This window comes from Primulina eburnea, chromosome 10 (assembly GCF_022965805.1).
Source record: "Primulina eburnea isolate SZY01 chromosome 10, ASM2296580v1, whole genome shotgun sequence".
Classification (NCBI taxonomy): domain Eukaryota; kingdom Viridiplantae; phylum Streptophyta; class Magnoliopsida; order Lamiales; family Gesneriaceae; genus Primulina; species Primulina eburnea.
Genome location: NC_133110.1, coordinates 2,595,722 through 2,619,357, shown reverse-complemented (window position 1 = coordinate 2,619,357; position 23,636 = coordinate 2,595,722). Strand labels below are relative to the sequence as shown.

The following is a 23,636-nucleotide window of genomic DNA, read 5'->3' as shown; positions in this document are numbered from 1 at the left end:
ATGTTGCAATTAAGATATAGTTTTAGTTTTATTTCTTTTTATTTCCGTTGTTTATTAATGTTAGATATACCCTTCAAACAATATCCTAACGTTATGGGGAACTCAACTCTCAACCAAAGGACAAACCATTGCATGTCAAAAGGTGTGTTTAAGAACTAATATTTGACTGACAAAAAAAAAAGCAATACTAGGAAATACGAATAGTCAGAAAACTACCCCACACAGATTATCAAATCACAAAAACACCATGACCATTATACACATTAACCATGCTCATAAAGTTCGTGTGGCAGCTATTGATCATGATATTACTTTCATATATATATATAATTAATTTAAATGAAACAAAAATACAAAAATTTCTATTTAATATTTTTTATTGTTTGGGTAGTTAATTATAAAAGTAAGCAGAGAAGAATGTATTGGAAAAATAAAAATAAACATTATGGAAAGTGAAAATTGGAGAAGTTACAAGAATATTTATGGGATAGTAAATATTTGGGATTGTCAACTATATCATCCTATTTAAAAGAACTGTGCATTGTGTTAGCACTAATTTGATCAGACTTCCAAGATATCAAATAATTTCGACAGTAGAATATACAAACGTAGCACAATGATTGACCTACAAAAAAATTAAATATCGAGGAAGAAGACAACGGGCCAAAAATTTGGCAAGAGCTTGGTTTATCAAGAACTCGGAAGTTCCAATGTGGAGTAGATAAGATACCTTCTAACCCCGTGGTTGCCACTTTAATAGACCTCTCCTGCTGCTGCTCTCTGCCTTGTTATCATCCGTCGAATCTGACCCGCTTTCAATAGATTCTTCCGAGCTATCCCCATGGTGGAGTTGTATCATATCAGCATTCTTTGTGATCCATTCCGTAAATTCAGGAGATGATGCCCACTCTGCCATTGCCTGACGAGTAGATGCCTCTGTGAACTCCTTCCACTCTTCCTCCGAATATTTCTTTCCAGTGGGAGTCTTGTGGAAGGTTGAATAATATGTCGACGGACTTCTTACATTGCCGCCAGATGGTGATGGAATACCTAAGGGATATAAAAATTAAAAAAATTATTGTATCTACATTTTTCTAATTATTCCCAGGGCAAACAATATAGAGGTGAAAGAATTAAGTTAATTCAAAATAGCTTGGTATTGTCTCAAAAAAAAGCACGATCCTTTAAAGGCACGTCTTAGCATAATTATGTTTAGCTCGCACAGGTTCAAAAAATTGACCATTGAAAAAAGTTTCAAGTAAGTTCGTAAAGTTAATGACGGAGATTGATCAAGCCTTTCATGATAAAATATAGAGCTGAATCTTAATGACCCTGCCTCTCTTTCCAGCCACCTGAATTTTGGCCCAAAAAAAACCTCTGACTTAATTATTCAAAGGCATTTTCCAGAAGTTGCACACTTCAACTATATCTGCAACTTAAAATTATGTTTTTCCTTGTCTACACCAGCGGATACATTAATACGTTACTTTCACTTCTTCAGTAGACTGCATATGTCTACTGATGTCGACCGGGCAAATTGGGTAGTAGCCGGGTGTGCAATCTGCCAAGTCGGGTGTTTGAATATATGTGCGATTTGAATGCTTTATTGTGAGTTGTTGGTGGTCTTGGGAAGATTGAGTTCCCTGTCGCCTGAGGACTAACGCCCGGGATGACCTGAGTTTTAATCCTGAAATCACAGAACGTTAGGGGGGTGCCGGAAGTTGTTCCGGCGTATCCACTCCGACGCTCAAGTCAGTGGTGCACGCAAAGGAAAACTTAGAGAGAAAATAAGAACATTTGTGAGTGCTTGTGAGTATCCAGAGAAGAGTTACCTCCTTGTGTAGTACCTACAGGGGTATTTATAGATGAGTCGGGTAGGTGACTTGCCCGTAAAGTTCGGGTGGTGGCCACGATTCGGAATGGTGGGCCACGTTGTAAAATAGTGGGCCACGTATTAAGTGTTGACCTTGTCATAGAACGTGGGAGGATGGGTTCCGAGATTTCCGGAAGACGTGACGATAAAGGAGAGACTGAGCCTCTTTCCCGGGCGCCTTCCACCCGAGTGCCCCTGAGGTGTTTCTGGGACCGGGAAGCTTTTGCCCCGGGTGATGGCCTGCCGAGTAGTTCATTGGGAATTCTTCTGACACTTGAGTGCGTAACTCGCCTGGTATCTGAAGATCCGGGATCCTGCTTTCATACCGGCTCTCTGCATGTGGTCGTAATTTGGGATCCTCTCCCTGCTCTCATCTCGCCCGAGTGCAAGTACCCTCCGGGTCGGGAGCTTTACCCGAGCCCGGGTTCCCTTGGGGGCATCACCACCTCAGGCGACAAGGAACTCAATCTTCCCAAGACCACCAGCAACTCACAATAAAGCATTCAAATCGCACATATATTCAAACACCCTGTAAGAATATGATTTTTTTTTATTATTATTAATTATTAGTATTAGTATTATTTTTATTAGTCATTATGGAGTTCAAAACATTGACAAACATGAGTTCAAAACATTGAAAAACATGAGTTCAAAACATTGAAAAACATGAGTTCAAAGCATTGAAAAACAATTGTGTCCAAATTTTTGACTAAAATAATTAAAATATTTTAAAGCATGCATTAAATTATAAGAATTATTCTCCAATCTTACCTATAAATAGATGTTTTGAGAATGAGAGAAATCACACCAAAACCTCTCAAGCTAGAGCATGAATGAAGCTTGAACACCATCAACCATTTCTTGAGTGATATTTTCGAGCTAGAAATTCTGTTCATTTTCGAGAGAAACTTCCGGTCCAACGGTTTATTCAAATCTAATCTCCACCGTTTATATTACACTTTCATATGTTTTAAACATCATATCAAAATTTCAGCCTCATCCATACGGTCAAATTTTGTGAAACCCTTCGGCAAGAAAACTGCTCGGATTCCGAACGAGTTTAGCTAATTTACGGATTTTCGGACGATAAATTCAAGCTTGTTTCTTCCGTAATTTTGGAACACCTTTCTGTAAGTGGGCTTATGTTTTAAAGTATTTAAGTATGTTTTCGAAAATTCGGTCGACATGATATATTCCTTCGATTTGATATATGAATATTTCGTTTTGATAATTTGTTAAGCATTTTTAAATCAATTTCAAGTGCATGTTCCTTTCGTTTCAAAATTATGTTATCTTCATTTCATGTTATATTCTAATATATATTCTTAAACATCAATTTAGTGTATTCTAAGAATTATGTTTAAAGGCACTGTTATGATTCAAGTTAGAAATGGTAAAAAGGAAAATTTTCCTAAAACATGATAAGATATGACAAGTTTATGGCCCTGATGCGGTGGGTAATAATAACCGATATAAGGCCTCACCCCTTAGAGGAATTACATATAGGGGACTGATCAGTAACACCATGGATAATAAGATGAAATAACAGTGCAATACGAATAATTTATGTCTATATGTATATGCTAAGTTATGTTTGCTCATTGTTAATATCATGTTTTGATTTTGTTGTGACTAATTATTGTGACATGAAATTCATTTAATATTTACATAAATATATATAAGTTATGTCGTATCTATCATTTTATTGTTCCGACGTTTGTTGAGACACGGAAAATTTCGAATTGTTAAAGATCTATATATGTATATCTTTGTGTTATTGTGATCGATCGGCCCCCACTTGCTGAGTATTTCACAAAATACTCACCCTTACACCTCTCACTCCCAGATAAGAATGAAAAACAAGTTGAAGAAGAAGAGCAAATGCATTTCTGGGGATGGTAACAATGTTTCTGTTGATCAAGACATACTTTGGAATTTGGCTATCTTTTATTTTTACGCTGTTCGCTTCCGCACTCGTTTGTTAAATTTATTACGTTGTAAAGACATTGTATGTTTTATGAAAAAGACTGGTTTGGTTGTACACTGTACTACGAGGCTTGTTGATTTACGATTGAATAATTGTAAAACAACGCCGGATGTCAACTCACCCCGGTATCGGGACGTGACATTTTAGTGGTATCAGAGCCCTCCAGGTTCATAATCCGGCTGGGAAATTGCCATAGGAAATTTGACAAAGTCAGTTTTTGGCAAGACCCTAGCGACTTCCTACCAATGAACAATATTCACTATTCTTATCGTGACATCTGAAAATCACAAAATTCTATTGATGAAGCGTCCTAAATCACGTTTTGCCGTTTTTGGTAATAATCGTGAATATCATAAACTCCTTGTTCTAAGCCTTTCCATTGGTTTTATTTCAGGAAATGGCTTCCCGTACTCGTGCTGAAATACCCAAACGTATGCGTGAACTCGCTCTTAGTAACCACGAGATTGCAATGGCAAACCTTAGAGCTCAACTTTATGAAGAGCAACAAAAACACCAAGAGCAATTGTTGGCCAAAGATTTGGCATATGAAAACTTGAAAAAGGAAAAACAAGAGTTAGAAGAGATCAAAGACCATTTTCAGGCTGACGTACAAAGGTTTGCTTACTATCTCAACTCAGAAGAGAAAAATCACGAAATGACCAAAAATAAACTAGAGGCTTCCCAAACAAAAGTCCTTGAATTGAACAAAGAACACCAACAAATGCTAGAAGAATCCCAAGCACTCCAGTCTCAAATTCAACAAAGTATACTGATGGAAAATCAACGTCGTCAGCAAGATGAGGCAACCATTCAAGAACTACAGAATTCAGTGCACAATTTGACTATGCAAAATGAACAATTACAGAATTATGTTCATCATCTTGAGGATTCCATCATTATGGCATTGGAGCCGGAAGTAGAACCGGTAGAAGAACAGATGGAAGATGAAGTATTAGGAGATGGCGAGGTTTTAGATGATTGAGTATTTAGTGTCGTGACTATTTGTAATAAGGATTGATAATCCATTCCTTTCTTTTACTTCTTATCATTACACTTCTGAAAACTTTGATTTGTATTGCTTTTCCTTCTCATTGGAAACAATAAAAAGTTTATTTGATCTATTCCTGGATTGATTTCATATTTGAGTTAATCTTCAATATTTTTGTACATAATTATTCAAACATCTTAGAAATTCTCATGCGTGTAGGAAATGGCAGAGAGACCCTATCGTAGCAACCGCAACCCGCGATATGCCAATCGCAACAATGATTGCAACAACAATAACAACGAAGATACACCACCAGCAGCAAGAGTTGGCCTTAGCAGAGAAGATTTAATGGCCATAGCAACCATTGTGACAACAACCATCCAAGGAATGAGCCATGTAAATATCAACACTAATCAGCCACCACCACCTCCACCACCGAATGGAATCAAACACCATTATGAATCTCTTCGGAGGAATCGAGTCTCAACGTTTGACGGCAACCCTGACCCAGAAGTTGGTCAAGGCTGGCTCAAGAATATTGAGACACAACTCCAATTGCTTGAAGTGCCAAATGAACTAAAAGTGACTGTGGTGACACCATTCCTAGAAGAAAAGGCGGCCAAATGGTGAGAGACAATCTCAGCAAATATGACAGAAGTCGGACCAATCACATGGCAAAGATTTCGAGAAGCATTCTTGAAACAATACTATCCACCAGAGTTGAGATTAAAATTGTTGAGTGAATTTGAGAATTTTACTCAAACCCCGGATATGTCTGTTGTGGAGTACACTTCTAAATTCAACTCCCTTGGAACATATGCTCCTGCCATCATGGCAGATGATATCCTGAAGATGCATCGTTTCAAACGTGGTCTGAACAGCCGTATCCAATCAGCTCTGGCAGTTTACCAACCCACAGGTTTTGATGATTTAATGGGAGCAGCCATTAGAGCTGAGACTGATATCAAGCGCCGAGAAGATGAAAATAAAAATAAACGACCTCTCACTGGACAATCTTTTCAAGGTAAACAACCAGTTAAAAGGTCAAACCAATCAAGTGGACCATTCAAGGGAACTCCTTCCAATTCAACTACGACATTCTCAAGCATAAAACCGTGTCCATTATGCAACTACCGACACATTGGAGAATGTCGAAGGAACACTGGTGCTTGCTTCAATTGTGGGAAGATGGGACATCGAAGTGCTAATTGTCCTGAACCATTAAAGAAAATGACATGGTCAAACACTAATGATACCCCCAACAAGCCAAAGGAGAATAAGACCAATGCTCGTATGTTTGCCATAACTCAAGAAGAGGCAGATGATGCAAACGATGTCGTGGCAGGTACCATTATAATCAATAAAATTTCAGCTTATGTGTTGTTTGACTGTGGTGCCACTCATTCATTTATTTCTAAGAGATTCACTAAGAAGTTAGGGCTTATACCAGAGATACTTGTTGAACCTTTTAGAATTGCTACTCCCACCAGTAAAACAATTGAAACACATAAGATACATCGGAACTGCATAGTATATATCAATGAACACACATTCAACGCTGAATTGATTCAAGTTAACATGGTGGAATTCGACGTTATTCTGGGAATGGATTGGTTATCCAAGAGTCATGCAATAGTAGATTGTCGGCATAAGATTATCAAACTCCGAACTCCAAGCCAAAAAGAAGTCACAAGATTTTCATATAGACGAGAAGGGAGTTCTGTGGATGAAAGGACGATTGTGTGTACCAAACATCGAGAATCTTCGACGGGAAGTAATGTCTGAAGCACATAAATCAAAATTTTCGGTCCACCCCGGCAGTACAAAAATGTACAGAGATTTAAAGAAAAATTTCTGGTGGAGCGGAATGAAGAAGGATGTAGCAGAATACATCTCTAGATGCCAAGTCTGTAAACAAGTTAAAGCTGAACATCAACGGCCTGGAGGACTTCTTCAACCCTTGGAAATTCCAGAATGGAAATGGGAACATATTTCCATGGATTTTGTAGTAGGTTTACCAAAGTCTAGGCAAAGTCATAATGGAATATGGGTAATCGTAGATAGACTCACAAAATCTGCACATTTTCTACCTGTCCGTATGAATTATAATCTGGAAAAATTGGCTACCATATACATGGACAATATTGTGCGATTACATGGAGTTCCGGCAAGCATTCTGTCTGATAGAGATCCAAGATTTGTATCTCGATTCTGGAAAAGTTTTCAACAAGCTATGGGGACTAAGGTTACTCTCAGTACAGCTTATCACCCTCAAACTGATGGCCAAACAGAGAGAACAATACAAACCCTTGAAGATATGCTACGAGCATGTGCTTTAGAATTCAGTGGTAATTGGAGTGAACATCTACCTTTAATTGAGTTCGCTTACAATAACAGTTATCATAGCAGTATTGGAATGGCTCCATACGAAGCTTTGTACGGCCGAAAATGTCGATCACCTCTATCCTGGGATGAGGTAGGAGAGAAATCCATAACTGGACCTGAACTTATCCAAGAAACCGTGGACAAAGTAACAATCATTAAAGAAAGACTCAAAATTGCTCAAGATCGACAGAAAAGTTGGGCTGATCTAAAGAGAAGACCAGTGGAGTTCACCGTTGGAGAAAAAGCTTACGTAAAAGTTTCTCCCATGAAAGGAGTTGTTCGATTCAATAAAACTGGGAAATTACATCCTCGATACATAGGACCTTTTGAAATTTTAGAAAGAATCGGAACATTGGCATACAGACTAGCATTGCCACCAGATATGTCAAGAATTCATAATGTATTTCATGTTTCACAATTGAGGAAATACATCCCAGATCCAAGTCATGTTCTTGAAACTGGACCGCTCCTAATGGAAAGTAATTTGAATGAAAAACTAAGATATGAAGAAGTTCCAATTCGAATTTTGGACACCAAAGAACAAGTATTAAGGCGTCGCAACATTTCCTATGTTAAGATACAATGGTCTAATCATACTGAAAGAGAAGCTACTTGGGAACTAAAAGAGAAGATGTTCGAGCAATATCCCTATCTGTTCGAAAATCTAGAAAACTCAAGTTTCAGGGACGAAAATTCCAATAAGGAGGGAGGAATGTAAGAATATGATTTTTTTTTATTATTATTAATTATTAGTATTAGTATTATTTTTATTAGTCATTATGGAGTTCAAAACATTGACAAACATGAGTTCAAAACATTGAAAAACATGAGTTCAAAACATTGAAAAACATGAGTTCAAAGCATTGAAAAACAATTGTGTCCAAATTTTTGACTAAAATAATTAAAATATTTTAAAGCATGCATTAAATTATAAGAATTATTCTCCAATCTTACCTATAAATAGATGTTTTGAGAATGAGAGAAATCACACCAAAACCTCTCAAGCTAGAGCATGAATGAAGCTTGAACACCATCAACCATTTCTTGAGTGATATTTTCGAGCTAGAAATTCTGTTCATTTTCGAGAGAAACTTCCGGTCCAACGGTTTATTCAAATCTAATCTCCACCGTTTATATTACACTTTCATATGTTTTAAACATCATATCAAAATTTCAGCCTCATCCATACGGTCAAATTTTGTGAAACCCTTCGGTAAGAAAACTGCTCGGATTCCGAACGAGTTTAGCTAATTTACGGATTTTCGGACGATAAATTCAAGCTTGTTTCTTCCGTAATTTTGGAACACCTTTCTGTAAGTGGGCTTATGTTTTAAAGTATTTAAGTATGTTTTCGAAAATTCGGTCGACATGATATATTCCTTCGATTTGATATATGAATATTTCGTTTTGATAATTTGTTAAGCATTTTTAAATCAATTTCAAGTGCATGTTCCTTTCGTTTCAAAATTATGTTATCTTCATTTCATGTTATATTCTAATATATATTCTTAAACACCAATTTAGTGTATTCTAAGAATTATGTTTAAAGGCACTGTTATGATTCAAGTTAGAAATGGTAAAAAGGAAAATTTTCCTAAAACATGATAAGATATGACAAGTTTATGGCCCTGATGCGGTGGGTAATAATAACCGATATAAGGCCTCACCCCTTAGAGGAATTACATATAGGGGACTGATCAGTAACACCATGGATAATAAGATGAAATAACAGTGCAATACGAATAATTTATGTCTATATGTATATGCTAAGTTATGTTTGCTCATTGTTAATATCATGTTTTGATTTTGTTGTGACTAATTATTGTGACATGAAATTCATTTAATATTTACATAAATATATATAAGTTATGTCGTATCTATCATTTTATTGTTCCGACGTTTGTTGAGACACGGAAAATTTCGAATTGTTAAAGATCTATATATGTATATCTTTGTGTTATTGTGATCGATCGGCCCCCACTTGCTGAGTATTTCACAAAATACTCACCCTTACACCTCTCACTCCCAGATAAGAATGAAAAACAAGTTGAAGAAGAAGAGCAAATGCATTTCTGGGGATGGTAACAATGTTTCTGTTGATCAAGACATACTTTGGAATTTGGCTATCTTTTATTTTTACGCTGTTCGCTTCCGCACTCGTTTGTTAAATTTATTACGTTGTAAAGACATTGTATGTTTTATGAAAAAGACTGGTTTGGTTGTACACTGTACTACGAGGCTTGTTGATTTACGATTGAATAATTGTAAAACAACGCCGGATGTCAACTCACCCCGGTATCGGGACGTGACACACCCGACTTGGCAGATTGCACACCCGGCTACTACCCAATTTGCCCGGTCGACATCATCTACCCACCATCTATATACTCATTTGCTCAAACAGATACTAAAATCAATTTAGAAAGTGGAAAAGAGAGCAATAACCAGCAATATATACCTTTCACTTTCAAAGGAGATCTCAACTGTGGAGACACACTCCTGGGACTTTCCCATATAGTTCCTCCAGAATGCTTAGCCCCAGGCCTACTTGAGAATTCAGCTCTCTTACGTTTCTTAATCAGCCTTCCACTTTTCCATCCCTTCAGACTCCCATTCCCAGAATATGTATGATCCCTGCATCAAAGGGTGCAATCTGATATACTTTCACGTGCTAAGAAAAATTAGTAGTATTAGTTGATCTAGGGAACCAAGTTTCGGCGATTAAATTGCAACAGTCTACAAATAATAGCAACTGAACACGCCAAAGTTCAGAATACTCCTATTTTTTACCATCCATAAAACTCCATGTTTTAATCATCCTTTTATAATGGATTCACACATTATGTACACTGAAACACATTGGGTATACATAATGGACAAAAAGTTTCACCGCAGAAAATACATGCTTTTTTCAAAAACTATTTGGTACTCACAAAATTTGCTCAACAGTATTGAGTTGACAGGAGAATATGGAAACAAAGCATAACTTTTGTCAATGAAAGGAGGAGTTAATCATGAAACATGCATAAAAAACTGAATAGTAAATTACAAGAAATAGCAAAAGCAGGCCTAAAATAAAGAGATATCATGTGATGCTTACCAGAGGCTGTCCCACTTCATGGAAGTAAAAGACAAATATATCACCATAAAAGAAACAAGCAATCCCATTGCCAAAGGAGTATCAAGAGTGCTCTGAAAGTTTAGTACAAAGAAAAGTTGAAAGATGATGTTATATAGTGATAATAACACTAACAAAGAGAGAACCTTTAGATACATGTAAGAGACATCCAGCTAATTGTGAAAAAGAAATTCAAAAGAATAACTAATGATTTAAATGTGAAAATTTTCAAAATAATTAAATTAAATAATTGTAAAAGATATGTAAGAGGTCTCTAAAAAATGCGAAGAAATATTGAATTATAGGACTTCGCAAAATAAATAGTACAACCGGAAAATCACATATCAAAGATAGATCTAGCACATGCAATCAGATGAAGCCAACTATAGATGATAAAAGATAAGTTTCCCACAACAAAAATTCATTAGTTAGTAACAAGAGAAGATGAATCTATAATGACAATAAAAGGACCATATGATCAAGGTGCGCTCAGTAATGCATGCAGAAGGCCATACTTGCCCATAAGCAATCAAATGACAGAAATCATAAAACAACCTGAAAGATAAAAGTCACTGCGATTATGCGCAATGCCCATTTCACAAATTGGGCGACCCCGACATCAACACTTCCATCTTCAGAAACAACAAATTTCCGAACAAGCCAATATCCAAAACCAGATCCAGCAAGTACAATTCCAACTGCCAAGAACACAAGCACCTGCAATGAAAAATAAAAGGTGAAAAAAATGGAACAAGGAAAAGAATTTGAAGTGATAAACACGGGCCAAAAGAAAGAATAAGTGGAGAGAAGATAAGGAGATTTATAACGCTGCTTTTAATGAAAGAGCAAATGCTTAATTGAGAGCTCAAACACATAGTTATGCATAACTAATTAGAGCGGCCCCATAGTGAGAATGTACCGGCATCAAAGAGAAAAATTATTCAACCCTTTGACAGTCAAGAAACAATAATGTTTGTCATATATTTTCAAATTCAAGCAAGATGCACACAGCCCGTCTGTGACAACTTTTCTCATTATTCTATTTAGTAAGATATCAGCCAAAGTACTGCTCCATGAATGTTCTGTAACTTAATTCTACAGCACATTAATTCTAAAATTACAACAGAGCAACTACGTGACCCAACATCAGATTCATTTAATTGACAATGCGTTCAGGATAATTTCAGAAGTTAACTTCCTTCAAGTTGTACTAAGAGGCCGCTATTAGTGTTATTTTCAAATTTTAGTTATCATTTTTATATTCTAGAAAAGTAACATTTGCAATCTATTGTAGTTCTTATTCAAATATCACTAAAAATGATAAATCCATTTTTGACAAAACATGTGCATAATTCATTTTTTATGCATCAAATAAACTACTTTACTCACAGGATTGTGCATCTCTTCACCGAATCCAAAATTGACAAGAATTGGGTTGACAAACATAGATAATCTATTTAGCAGAAATGATCCAGCTCCAAGCTGAAATAGAAACATAAGAGGTATAAATTAGCATATATTAAAGTTTATAATGGAAGAAGCCAAAGATAACATAGGACGTCTCAAATGATAACAAATTTATAAAATAACTAGAATACTGACTGCTAAACCACAAATCGTGCTATAGAGAGCACTTCTCCGGCCAGTTGGCAACAATTTCATTCCCTGCACAGAAACCAAAAAAAAAATCAGTAAAGGAGCTGTTAGGAAAGATAACAAAGGCATCTGATGAAATGTATATTTAGAATATCGAATTCAAATTAATGAAGGTACCTGGAAGAGAATGATTATGACTACAAGGCAGATTCCAATGGCCATTGAACTGCTATAGTAGAAAGGAACCCAGCTACTAACTATTGGGGCCAACAACAGTAAAATAAAACCAATAGCCAGGCTAAGTAAACGCCATCTGTGAAATTCTGTCCAAAACATATACACAAAGGGGGAGAGAGTGAGGCATAAATGAGTTGGAAGATAGACTAGAAAGAGATAACTAGATGATGAGAGCACCATTGTAAAAACCTCAAGCATTTAGAGACTGACCTATTTTAACACTGACAACCACAGAACCATACAAGTTATTGGAAAACTTAACATCAATGTATTTATCTTGGTAGGGGGAAATAACAGAGCTCCATATCCCATCATGGATACTTTCCCAGTTATCTTTCCCACAATGGCACAATCCAAGTGAAGAGTTGCTGCAAAAAGAAAAAATGGTGAGGGACTAAAACTGGAGATAAGAACATTGAATGCATAAAATGTAAGAATTTTGCCGAAAAGCTTCAATTTAACCAACCTGTGCAAACAAATCTCAATTTTGTTATACGATTTCTCTGGAATTTCATTGGAAGGAACCACTTTGACCCGGCGTGCACTGGAATAATTCCCAATTTTTAGTCTTGACAGCCCAGAAATAGGAACACGAGCACACCGTACTACACTGTCAGATGGAATGGATTCCACAAGCACAGTCGGAATCACATTTACTACTTGATGATTTTCCACCTCAGCACCTGAAAGTTGAAAGCAAGACATCAGATACTTCTTCAAGGTAATGACACAAAGAACAAAAAAATATTCCCAATAAACAGTAAACACTTCATTGAATTGGCTAAGGAGATGAAAGTAAAGTGCAAAGACGTAAGCTCAATATACGTCATACGATATGACCAATCAGTATATACAATATCAAATTTATAGAAAAAGTATGTTCTTCACAAAACCAAGCTCCTTCAGCTGTAGATGCTAAAAGATAATGACCCACAACAGTTCAAAAAAAGTTTAGCAACACCATCAAATCACTCCAAAATTTTGTAGCATCAACAAAGTCAAGACCAAGATTTGCCTTCAATGGATTTCCTATCACTATTTTCAGAAGAGTGTCATAGAGATCAGAGATGGATACAATTTATTTCTTTTTCTTGTACTACAAGTCACCAAGGAAGAAATCGTCAGCAACTTTTGGGATAGTATATTTCATAGAATACAACCTTGCACTTGTGATAGACTTTGTAAAGTAGGATAATTAAGCTGCAGACTTCAACAATGAAAGCCTTTTATGATAACGAGTTATAATAGTTGTATTGATTAAACACCAAAACTTCGACATCCCAAATAAAACATCCCTCGGCATTGGCTGACATAAAATCCACAATCCTTCTCGCATAAGTTGCACACAAAAAAATATTGAAGTCCCTCGCCCAATTCTGCTTCCCCTACCCAGTAGCATTAGCAATCACATGTTGATCACAGTTAATCATCTGCCCAGCTCAAACAAACTGCCAATCTCAATTGGCAACAAGTAATTGCCTCCTATGATTTTTAATCCATATCAAAAGTTTTATGATCTTACTTTTACGGTAGTTTATACTCAAGAAGTACATATATTATATTTTCAACCCCAACATTTCCTAAGAAGAAATCATTACCTTTTCGTTATTATCTAACTTGATCAGAAATTCAGAAAATAGAAATCCAAAACTACAAAACCAAACCAACATGTCTTTGACAGCCTTCCATGTCTACATTGTTATGATAGAAACTAAATGAGAAGAAAAATATCATGAGTGGCCCCATGTTATTTCTATTTTAAACAATTTCGAGTTTTAAATGAGAAAGATGCATATAGCCACTTAACTATTTCCAAATACCGTGAAAAAAATTCTACCAAGTACCGACTAAGCAACAACCCCATGGAAAGGAACTTAGATGATATCTGATTAAACCACCTAAGACAATTTACAATGGTTATTATTTTACTAAAGCCATAAGAACCAAAGTAACAGATAGAGTATGAAACCATGAATTTGCAAAAAAGAACAGGAGATTGGAAGGACAAAACGCTTACTTTGCACGCTTTATTCACGGGAAAAAAGCATTCTTTGTACACATGATTCATAATAAAAGAGTTCAGTTACACTACATAACTATGTAAAGAAAACCTATATTTCGAAAATCATTATACAAATTAATCTGAGTTCAGGGCAAGCAATTACAAATTTGGCGAACGATAACCAGGATTTTTAAGCCGAGCCCTATGGTTGGATGAGTAGTGATTACCGGCGAGTGCTGTCACGCGACTGGAGCGTGAAGAGACAAATATCAGCGCCAGAAGGTACAACACAGTAGCTGCAGTTGTACCAGAAGAAATCTCCATTATTGTTTGTTCATTCGAGAGTTCAAAGGCAGACTTCGAGGGAGAGGAAAAGGCGGTTTAATCGGATAAATTCCAGGTATATATTGAGATTTTTCTGGGAAGTTTTGCAATTTTCAGGTTTCTTTGGGTTTTCGTGAAAATAAGATTTGAGTTGGGCCTTGGCGAAACATTATTTTTATTTTTATTTTTATTTTTATTTTTTGAGATAGGTTTAAGCTTTAAATAATGTAATTTAGTATGTGCAAGATATGCATGAATTTTTTTAGTAAGTGATTTTCCATGTTAAAATTGAACAACGTGAAATAAATATGGAACTAAAAATAATCTACTTAATTCATTCAAAAATATAACATATACTAAGGCATTGTTTGGTTCGTGTGATAAAATAAATAAATGATATATAATAAAAATAATTATAAAATAAAAAGTAAAGATAAATAATACATTATGATAAATTATATGATGTGTGACATTATTTTAACTTTACTTGATTATTTTTGTTAATGATATTATGATTACTAAAATGCCCTCATTATATATTAATTGTTAATATATTTTTAAAATGATTGAATAAATAAATAAAATTTTAAAATTAATATTTTAAAAATAATAAATAAAATTAAATATTATATTAATTATTAGATTTTTATTAATTTCAATTTTCGAAAACAACTAAAAATCAATTAATATTATATAAAATAATTAAAAATTGATAATAACATAAATATACATTTATTGTAATAATTAAAATAATAATAAAATTTTAAATATTAAATAATAGTTAAAAACAATTATAATATTATAATTATAATAATATTATAATAATTAAAATATGATCAATAATAATTTAATTATTTACAATATTAGTCAATTTTAAAATTATATTTAAATATTATTAAATTTATAATTATTTTAAACTTTAAAATATAAAAAAATTAAATTAATCAAATGTCATTTTTTTCTCCTATAAGAATTATATAATCATCAACAAAAGATAATAATAATTAATACATAACAAAAACTTATGTGAGACGATCTCACGGGTCGTATTTTGTGAGACAGATATCTTATTTGGGTCATCCATGAAAAAGTATTATTTTTTATGCCAAGAATATTACTTTTTATTGTGAATATAGGTAGAGCATGTCTCACAGATAAAGATTCGTGAGATCATCTCACAAGAGACCTGAGTGTGGACTGAACGGACCCATCACAATCTTAATCATACACACTAAATACACGATAAGTGAAAGATTAAAAATTAATCATCTCTTATCATGCACACTTTACAATGTCTAAAAGAAATAATGACATATTCTAATTTAGATATATAATTAAAAAATGGTAAAATTTAAAAGCAAGTGCCAAAAGATCAAATTTAATTTATACTAAAATTAGATCCTTTATCATTTATTGAAAATCAAATAATTGATATTCTAACCAAAAACAATGTTATTTATTTTTAACCTCGACGAGTCCTGTCCGTTCACAAGCATTTTCAGACCAGATTTTAGCTCCCCGATACCTTCTTCAAGAACAGCGCAAACTGGAAAAATTTGTACACCACTCACTCTTTGTTTTAATTCTTCATACACTGCTTCGGCTCCATCTTCATCGATTTTATTTGCCACAACTATCGACGGTCGATCCGATAGCCCCTCCTGATAAAACTCCAACTCCAACAATAAATCTTTCAGCTGTTCCCAAGGAGGTATGCCCTTTCTACCATTTAATGCAGCAGCCAAGTCCACCACATAAGCCAAGACTCGGGTGCGTTCTATGTGACGTAAGAAAGCGTGTCCAAGGCCACGATTTTCGTGTGCTCCCCGGATAAGACCAGGGATGTCAGCCACGGTGATGGAAATGTCGTCATAGTTTAGTTTACCTAAGTTGGGCCTCAAGGTAGTGAAAGCATAATGGCCTACCGTAGGTTTAGCTCTCGACATAGCACCAAGAAGTGTGCTTTTACCGGCATTGGGCATTCCTATTAGGCCAACATCTCCGATACTCTTGAGTTCTAACAAAAGCAGGACCTCTGAACCATGAAAGCCAAGATTGAGTTGCGAACCGACGTCATCATCAGAAACTTCAGTGTTTAAGTTGGTATCTCTGCACATCTTTGAACCTTTTGCGGAAAATGAGTTCCCCAAGCCGCCTTCCCCTCCCCGAGCCACAATTATTTGTTGGCCAGGATATGTTAATTCTGCAACATTATATTGAATTTCTTGTTTTTCAGCAAAATCTTCCTCACAATCAGATCCAGACATATTTATTTCACCACCCAAATCCTTGCACTCACTATATGCTTCATGTATATCGGGTTGATTTCTTAATTTGTCTGTGGAAGTAGAAAATTGAGGAAAAATTTCAGATTTTGAGGTGCAAATTGGTTCTTTGAAGATCCCTTTGCTCGAATAAGCTGCATCCTCAACAATAATGTCGGTCTTATCCAACTTTCTAGTTATGCCAGCGAGAGGTGGCCGAGAAGATACAGATGAACCTGTATCAAGCATCCCCGGAATGTCCCAAGGATCCAATACTATGGATGAATCCTTCTCAGCTAAAGAAGAAATTTCGCCCTCAAGAAGATGAATGACTGTGCCAAGAGGTACCTGAACAATCTATTATATGAATGTATTGTCAGTCAATTCTTTCGAAGTTTACACTGAAGAGAGATGCTGAAAATAGATGAGATCAATAAATGCATGATACAAACCTTGTCTGATCCTCGACATCCTATCAGATTTTTTGAGGCTCCATGTCCCCCTCGCTTTGCATTCTAGGATGAAGTTGGAAAATTAATCCAAGCCTCTCAAGGCAATAATAAATATGCATAAACAACCACACATATAACCCCTCAAATAAGAAAAAATGGTGAACACAAAAAGAAGGGGTAAGATAAAAAAAAAAAAAAAACAAAGGATACGAGGAAATAGGTTATTTACATTATGATGTTGCAGACTGCTGAAGTCCCATACTGCTGCAGAACATTCTAGAATCACGTCTCCACCTCTTCCTCCATTGCCACCTACATCACGGTGCACATCAGACTGTGAAAGAGACACAATAGAAATAGTGAGTCTACGTTGGCAAATCATAAGAATTTAAATCATTCTTCAGAGCAACGTTAACCGAACAATTTCAAATATATCACCTAATGAGGACTAATGCTCAAGCTGGCAGACGAAAAACAGGGTGTCAAAATTGTTCAGAAACTGAACCACAGTTATTAAAGCCCTCAGTGTGCGCATGAGGCTCGTGTAGCAATGGGGGTTGGTCCACACATCTAGGTGCAAGCCAAAGTGGAGGCTTTTTCGAAGAACATGCCTTGGAAGTCTCAAAGAATGCTTTTTAATGCGTTCATGTAAGGACTGCATGAAGTCAAGATAAAATTTATCGCAGTAGCCAATTTTGCTCATAAACCAAGGAACATATGTTTTATTGTAGTTGAATAGTTCGTAAAATATATTGAAAGCTAGAACTTCCTAGAATATTGTGCTTTATTGTGCATGGCCGAGTCGATCCAAAAGATTGGAGTGTCTACTACTAGGCAACAAGCCACCCTGCTTCCTCGCACTTTTAATTACTATGGGAATCGATTCAAAGCAAAAGAAAATATCCCCACATGTCAAGCATAAAAGTAAATCTACCATCAGGTTTTCCATGACGATCATGACGACTACGACGAAAGCTGGTGCAACCATTGCCACCTTCACCTCCTTTAGCCCATAGTCTGAACCTGTCTATCATTCTCCGCTCCTGCAAATAAAAAATAAGTAAGAGTGACCTCGGTAATCGACCAACATAACATACCAATAAAACTGTAAGTAGAAACGTGATGGGACGCTCAAATTCTTGCATCTGTACAACCAATTACCAAAGTATAAAAAGATGAGAGTGAGTGAATTGTGGCTAATGCTCCCCGACTAACAAGAAATAATGAATATTTTTAAACTTGCCGCCCCACTACAAAACATTTACCAGATTGTCTCGATTCCAATATCATTGCTAAGAACAAAATATACTAAAAAAATTCAACTTTTTATCAGATCATACTCTTTAAGTCTTGATTTTATCCAAATTATTTAGTTCCGATCATAATTCATTCTTATATCATTTGTTTGATATATCCTTTTTTTAAAGACTTATTTAGGAAAGCTTTTCAACTTTTTTAACTTCAAAAATATACTGGCTCGGATCTAAACCAAGGTGGAAAATACCTGTAATGGAGCCATTTTTGTTTTCTTGTTCGGAATATCTGAATATGAACAGGCTCGGCATAGTGATTTAGGGAATTTTGCAGCAAACTCCAAATATGAAAGTGCATACCTACTGCCTAACCACATCTCTCTTTCAACAGTCAGCCGCAAATCCTTGACCTCCCAGCACAACAGAATGGGTGTCCCAAGCACAAATTAAACACTCACCAACCAAGTCATTTCACCGAAATTATGCACCAATAGGCACCCATTTAAGGGTAATTTACACTGACGAATAACAGTACCAAAGTTCCTGCAGTTATGGCCAAAAGAATAGATTACACTTAAATTCCTTTCGAGAAGATGGAGGAGAGTAAATTTCATTATGATTACATAGACATAATTGTCCCAGCCAACTTTCAGATAATAATAATAGGGAAAACTATATGCAGTAAGCTTAGATGACCTTTGTGAGAAAAGTTAAGGCCTGTGCATGTAGAAAAATACTTTATTTCAAAATGTATTAAAGCACAATCTCCAACTTAAATGTAAGAAAGGAGCATCTCACGGAAATTACCGGTATTCTCCACCTACCAACCACTTCATTTCACAACATTCTACATAGTCCACATGCAAATACCAAGCACTTAAATACAAGCATACATGTTATTTTCAGATTTATGTGTAGGAACGTAATCGAGTCAAGCCGAGCCGAACTCTTGAATGTTTGAGCTTGACTCGTTTATACTCGAGTCGACTCAAGCTTTATTTAACGAATATATTTATGGCTCACGAGCTTATTCAAGCTTTATACAATCTAAACGAGCTTAATAAATATGAATTATGCATTTAAATCCTCATTAAATTCATTAAAAAAATTATATATTTAGAGAAAATATAATATTCTTATTAACGAACATGTTCTCGACCTAACAAGCCGAATATGATAAAGCTGGAGCTTGATTCGTTTATCTTAACGAGCCTCATTAAACGAACTCAAACGAACTTTTATCGAATCGAGCTTCGAATAGCTCACAAGCGATTTTGTTTATTTATATACCTATTTATGTGTATATAATGAAGCTACAAAAAGAACCTCAAGAAAAAAATTCCCTGATAAACCTTAACAAACAGAAAACCAATGGCAATAAAATATGCTGTTGCCCCCAGTGGCGGAGCCAGGATTTGAAATCTACTCGGGCTAAAAAAATTTTAACATAAAACAAAATAATCCATAACAATTAAATCATAACTATGATACCTGTTCATCGTAGTCTCAAACAGTTTCTCATTAACAAGATCTTCAATATTTTGGTTATTGAACTCGTAAGATTCAGAAACCGACAAACATTGATAATTTAATATTATATCTCCATCATCCTGCAAGAAAAATTAGTGAAGATCAAATAAAATAAATATCTCTAAGATCATTCATTTAATGTTAGATGATTAAATTAAATATTTTTAAACTAAAATATACAAAGATAATATGTATAAACATAATCTTACTATTGAAAGTTGTGCTCTACGATTCTTCGAAGTATAATATTCATCATTTATAGAATCTGAATCTATATTTGAATCTATATAGAATCTGAATCTATATATGAACACATAAATAACTCACCCTCAAAAAATATTTAACACCTGCAACATACCTTGATGCGTTCGATGGTTTGAGGATCTTTGACACCTAAATTCCTGAAAGTGATTACGAATTTTATTATAAGAAATAATGGCATGAGATAAAATATAACAAACACTACATTTTACAATTTGAGTTCCATATAATAGCAATAACTAAGAAAACAGATTGACCAATCTAATTGTAAATGTGGTCCTACAATAATTCAATTCTCAAAATTCTGCTATATTAAGTTGTTGAAGGAAACTTATTTCCATCTGTAGTGAATATCGTACCCTACAACACCTTTTTCCATCCTATAGATTTACCCCTTCCCACAAGTCTCTCTAAACAGCTACTGCCCCTGCCAGCCCCTCATTGCAAACGAAGGAATCACAAAAGAAATGATTTTTATCCTTTAAAACTTCATTAAGAAACAAAAACGAAGTTCAAAATTCGGATATCAAGATTTATAATCCATACTAAAACCATCTCTACCTTCACATTGCCATTTTCCGAAGCAGTAAACACAACTAAAATCTATAATTACAAGAATCCTTTCAAATGTCCCTATCTGTAAATGGATTCTCTAATCGATTGAGTTAGAAAAGCGAAGGCGAAGAACCTGCAATTGAAAGCAAACTCGGTGGAAACTGGTGCAGAGGATTCAATCAAACCTTTTTAACAGCAATTCCAACCAGAGATTGAATTGCACTCGATACTCCTTCAACTAGGTGTGGTTGAGAAAAAAAAAAAAGAAAACAGGCTGATTCTGGGAGAGAGATGAGCGAGATGGGTTGGGACTTGGGAGGATGGTTTGCTTCTCAGCTTTGTAAACGTCTTCAATTTTCTTTTTTTTTTATTTTGACAATATCAAACACAATTGGACTTTGAAACATGGGTTTATGTAATTTGGACCTGCGCTGGACAAAAAACTATTACATACTAAACAAAATTTTATTGGGCCTACTGGGCTACCTGAGATGGGCAAAAAATTATTACATACTAAAAATAAAATTTTTTTTGGGCCATCTGGGCTGTAGTCTCCCTCCACCCCTGGTTGCCCCTCAATCGCCCATACATCCAAAATGATTTATTTGGCCAACTTGCATAATTCTCAAAGAAAGGGATAATCTTCGCTGTGTATATAGCCCACGATTGATATTTGAAAAGCAGAATAACTTACCAATCTTACTCACACATTTCATCAAACAGGTGATGGATTCGTGCTGAGCTCACTTGGCCTTTGACCTCTCTCAAAGCAAGCTTCAACAAAATGAAGCAGTCCACCGTCAGATTACCTTGACAAATAGAACTAGATATCCGCTAAAGAAGACTTTCAAATAAAATGAAGCCTCGCAAAACAAGGAGCAAACAGCCGAAAACTCACCCATCCCGAAGAGTTTGTGACTTTGTGCAACATTGGGGAAAGAAGATGCCCGCCGAACGGTCCATCGAATCTCAAGAGCCGTCCAAATCCGCTTGTGAACCTATTTGACTGGGTCTAAACACGTTCTCTCGAGACAAGTTTAAATCAACTAATTGTCATCCCTAATATTAGTAATGTTCTTTTTTTATATATTGGCGCATTAATTATTTTTATAAATGAATTTATTCACATAAAAATCTTTGATGTATATTTAATATAGCCGTTCAAATAATAAATATAGGTTTTACCCATCACATAATTCTTATGAAACCGTGTGGCGGATTTTCAGGTCTAACCTGATTACAAAAAATTATGTCAAAAATATTATTTTTCATCGTAAATATGTATCGGATTGACCCATTTTATAATTATAAATTCATGAAACCGTCTCACAAAAAACCTCACATTTACCCATATATGTACCATGAAAAAGGTACGTCGGTTTGAATTATCATTCAAAATGAATCGTAACTACATTCGGAAAATAGAAAATGGGGACCTCCAAGTTAATTAAGAGATCAGATATTTTTATTTTAACACATAACTTATGTGAGATAGTCTCATCAATCAATTTTGTGAGACGGATCTCTAACTACGACTCGATTTATGAAAAATTATTACTTTTAATACTAAAAATATTATTTTTATTTTAAATGTGAATTGAATTGATTCGTCTTATATCCGTGGGACATATACTTATTTTAGTAGCCCAATGGTAATATATATGCAAAATAAACTAATTCCATCATCATAAGAAACTTCCTTTACCAAGTGATAATTGCAATTAATTGAAATATCCCAAGGAACGATTCAGAAAGTGCCACCTACGAGTAATCCATCTAATGGCGCCAATAATTTAATATATATCTTCATGATAAATCATATTTTATATATGTCACGTAGCATCACTACTGTACTACAACATTAAATATTCATGAGATATTATACAACATTGAAATTGATGGAGAATTAGAATGGTCAAATTCCCATAAAACTAGGAATCGAATTAATTGTATATGGTCATATTAGTTATAATAATAATTCGCAATGTTTATTGAATTAACATTACATAAGTCTGATTTTTCTTCACGAATCATTACAGGCTGCTCGAATTAGTCCAAATTAAGATATCAAATCAAAATAGTCTCTCTTTTTTCGTCGTAGAACTAACATGAGATCAAATACATCGGTATTAACTTTTGACATGTTAACAAAATTCAGCGTATAAAAGAGGAAAAGCATAAGAAAACCTAGTTATTTGCTAAGAATATATATCGTTTTAGACCAAAATTCTATTTAAGTTTTTCTTTGTCGAAGTTTATACATGCTTTAGACGCATGAATGCCGTAGATCTTTAATTTGAATAATAACTAAAGAAGCATGTATTTCTTGTGTGGGGGTGGTCAGTTTCCAGCCTTCTCCACACACCTACTTCTTTCCATGCATTAAATCTTATCTTCTCCACACCAACCAAATCAAACTCTATATATATATATATATATATATATATATATCAGTCTGCAGAATCCTTTCATTCTTCCCCTATTGTTAAGTTTTACGTATCTTCTTGTTTTTTGTCACCATTTACTGTAATCAAGTCGGAATTCAGATTTTTCTTTAATGTCGTGGGGACTGAATGTGGTGCAAGTACATCAAAATGTGATCGGTTTAACTAATTAACTTGGTGGACTAGGAGTTACTTACACGCGCATACATTCTTGACACCCCACCATCTCCCCTTGTACGTACGCTAGCATTTTCAGAAAATAATACTGCATACTATGTGATATTATGTTTTCCCTAAAAGAAATCAATTTTGAGGAAGAACAAGTACTGCTGGATGATGCATGCTACAGTGGTGGATTCTTATATTC

General features: G+C 35.0%; 2 protein-coding genes and 1 long non-coding RNA gene across 11 annotated transcripts; 1 reads left to right on the top strand and 2 right to left on the bottom strand.

Moving 5' to 3' along the window:
- Positions 1-422: 422 nt before the first annotated feature.
- On the bottom strand, positions 423-14,574 carry LOC140842464 (uncharacterized). The gene is made up of 10 exons (XM_073210400.1): positions 14,414-14,574; positions 12,651-12,867; positions 12,395-12,552; positions 12,125-12,270; positions 11,954-12,016; positions 11,741-11,833; positions 10,907-11,068; positions 10,334-10,425; positions 9,692-9,867; positions 423-1,050 (listed from the first exon to the last, which is right to left on the bottom strand). The coding sequence occupies exons 1-10, from the start codon at positions 14,508-14,510 to the stop codon at positions 734-736; spliced, it is 1,521 nt and encodes a 506-aa protein (XP_073066501.1). The 5' UTR covers positions 14,511-14,574; the 3' UTR covers positions 423-733.
- Positions 14,575-15,823: 1,249 nt separating this feature from the next.
- Positions 15,824-21,855, bottom strand: LOC140842461 (probable GTP-binding protein OBGM, mitochondrial). Of its 9 annotated transcripts, none has more exons than XM_073210392.1 (8): positions 20,959-21,495; positions 20,368-20,410; positions 19,971-20,089; positions 18,731-19,022; positions 18,161-18,269; positions 17,456-17,538; positions 17,227-17,289; positions 15,824-17,131 (listed from the first exon to the last, which is right to left on the bottom strand). In XM_073210392.1, exons 4-8 carry the CDS (start codon positions 18,854-18,856, stop codon positions 15,947-15,949), a joined length of 1,566 nt encoding a protein of 521 aa, XP_073066493.1. In that variant the 5' UTR covers positions 18,857-19,022; positions 19,971-20,089; positions 20,368-20,410; positions 20,959-21,495; the 3' UTR covers positions 15,824-15,946. The 9 variants fall into 9 exon arrangements, with proteins under 9 accessions (XP_073066493.1, XP_073066494.1, XP_073066495.1 ...); XM_073210393.1 differs by having other exon boundaries at positions 19,992-20,089; XM_073210394.1 differs by lacking the exons at positions 19,971-20,089; positions 20,959-21,495 and adding an exon at positions 21,520-21,717.
- On the top strand, positions 17,567-18,407 carry LOC140842463 (uncharacterized). The gene is made up of 2 exons (XR_012120425.1): positions 17,567-17,782; positions 18,167-18,407. It is a non-coding gene; the product is annotated as an uncharacterized lncRNA (long non-coding RNA).
- Positions 21,856-23,636: the final 1,781 nt, after the last annotated feature.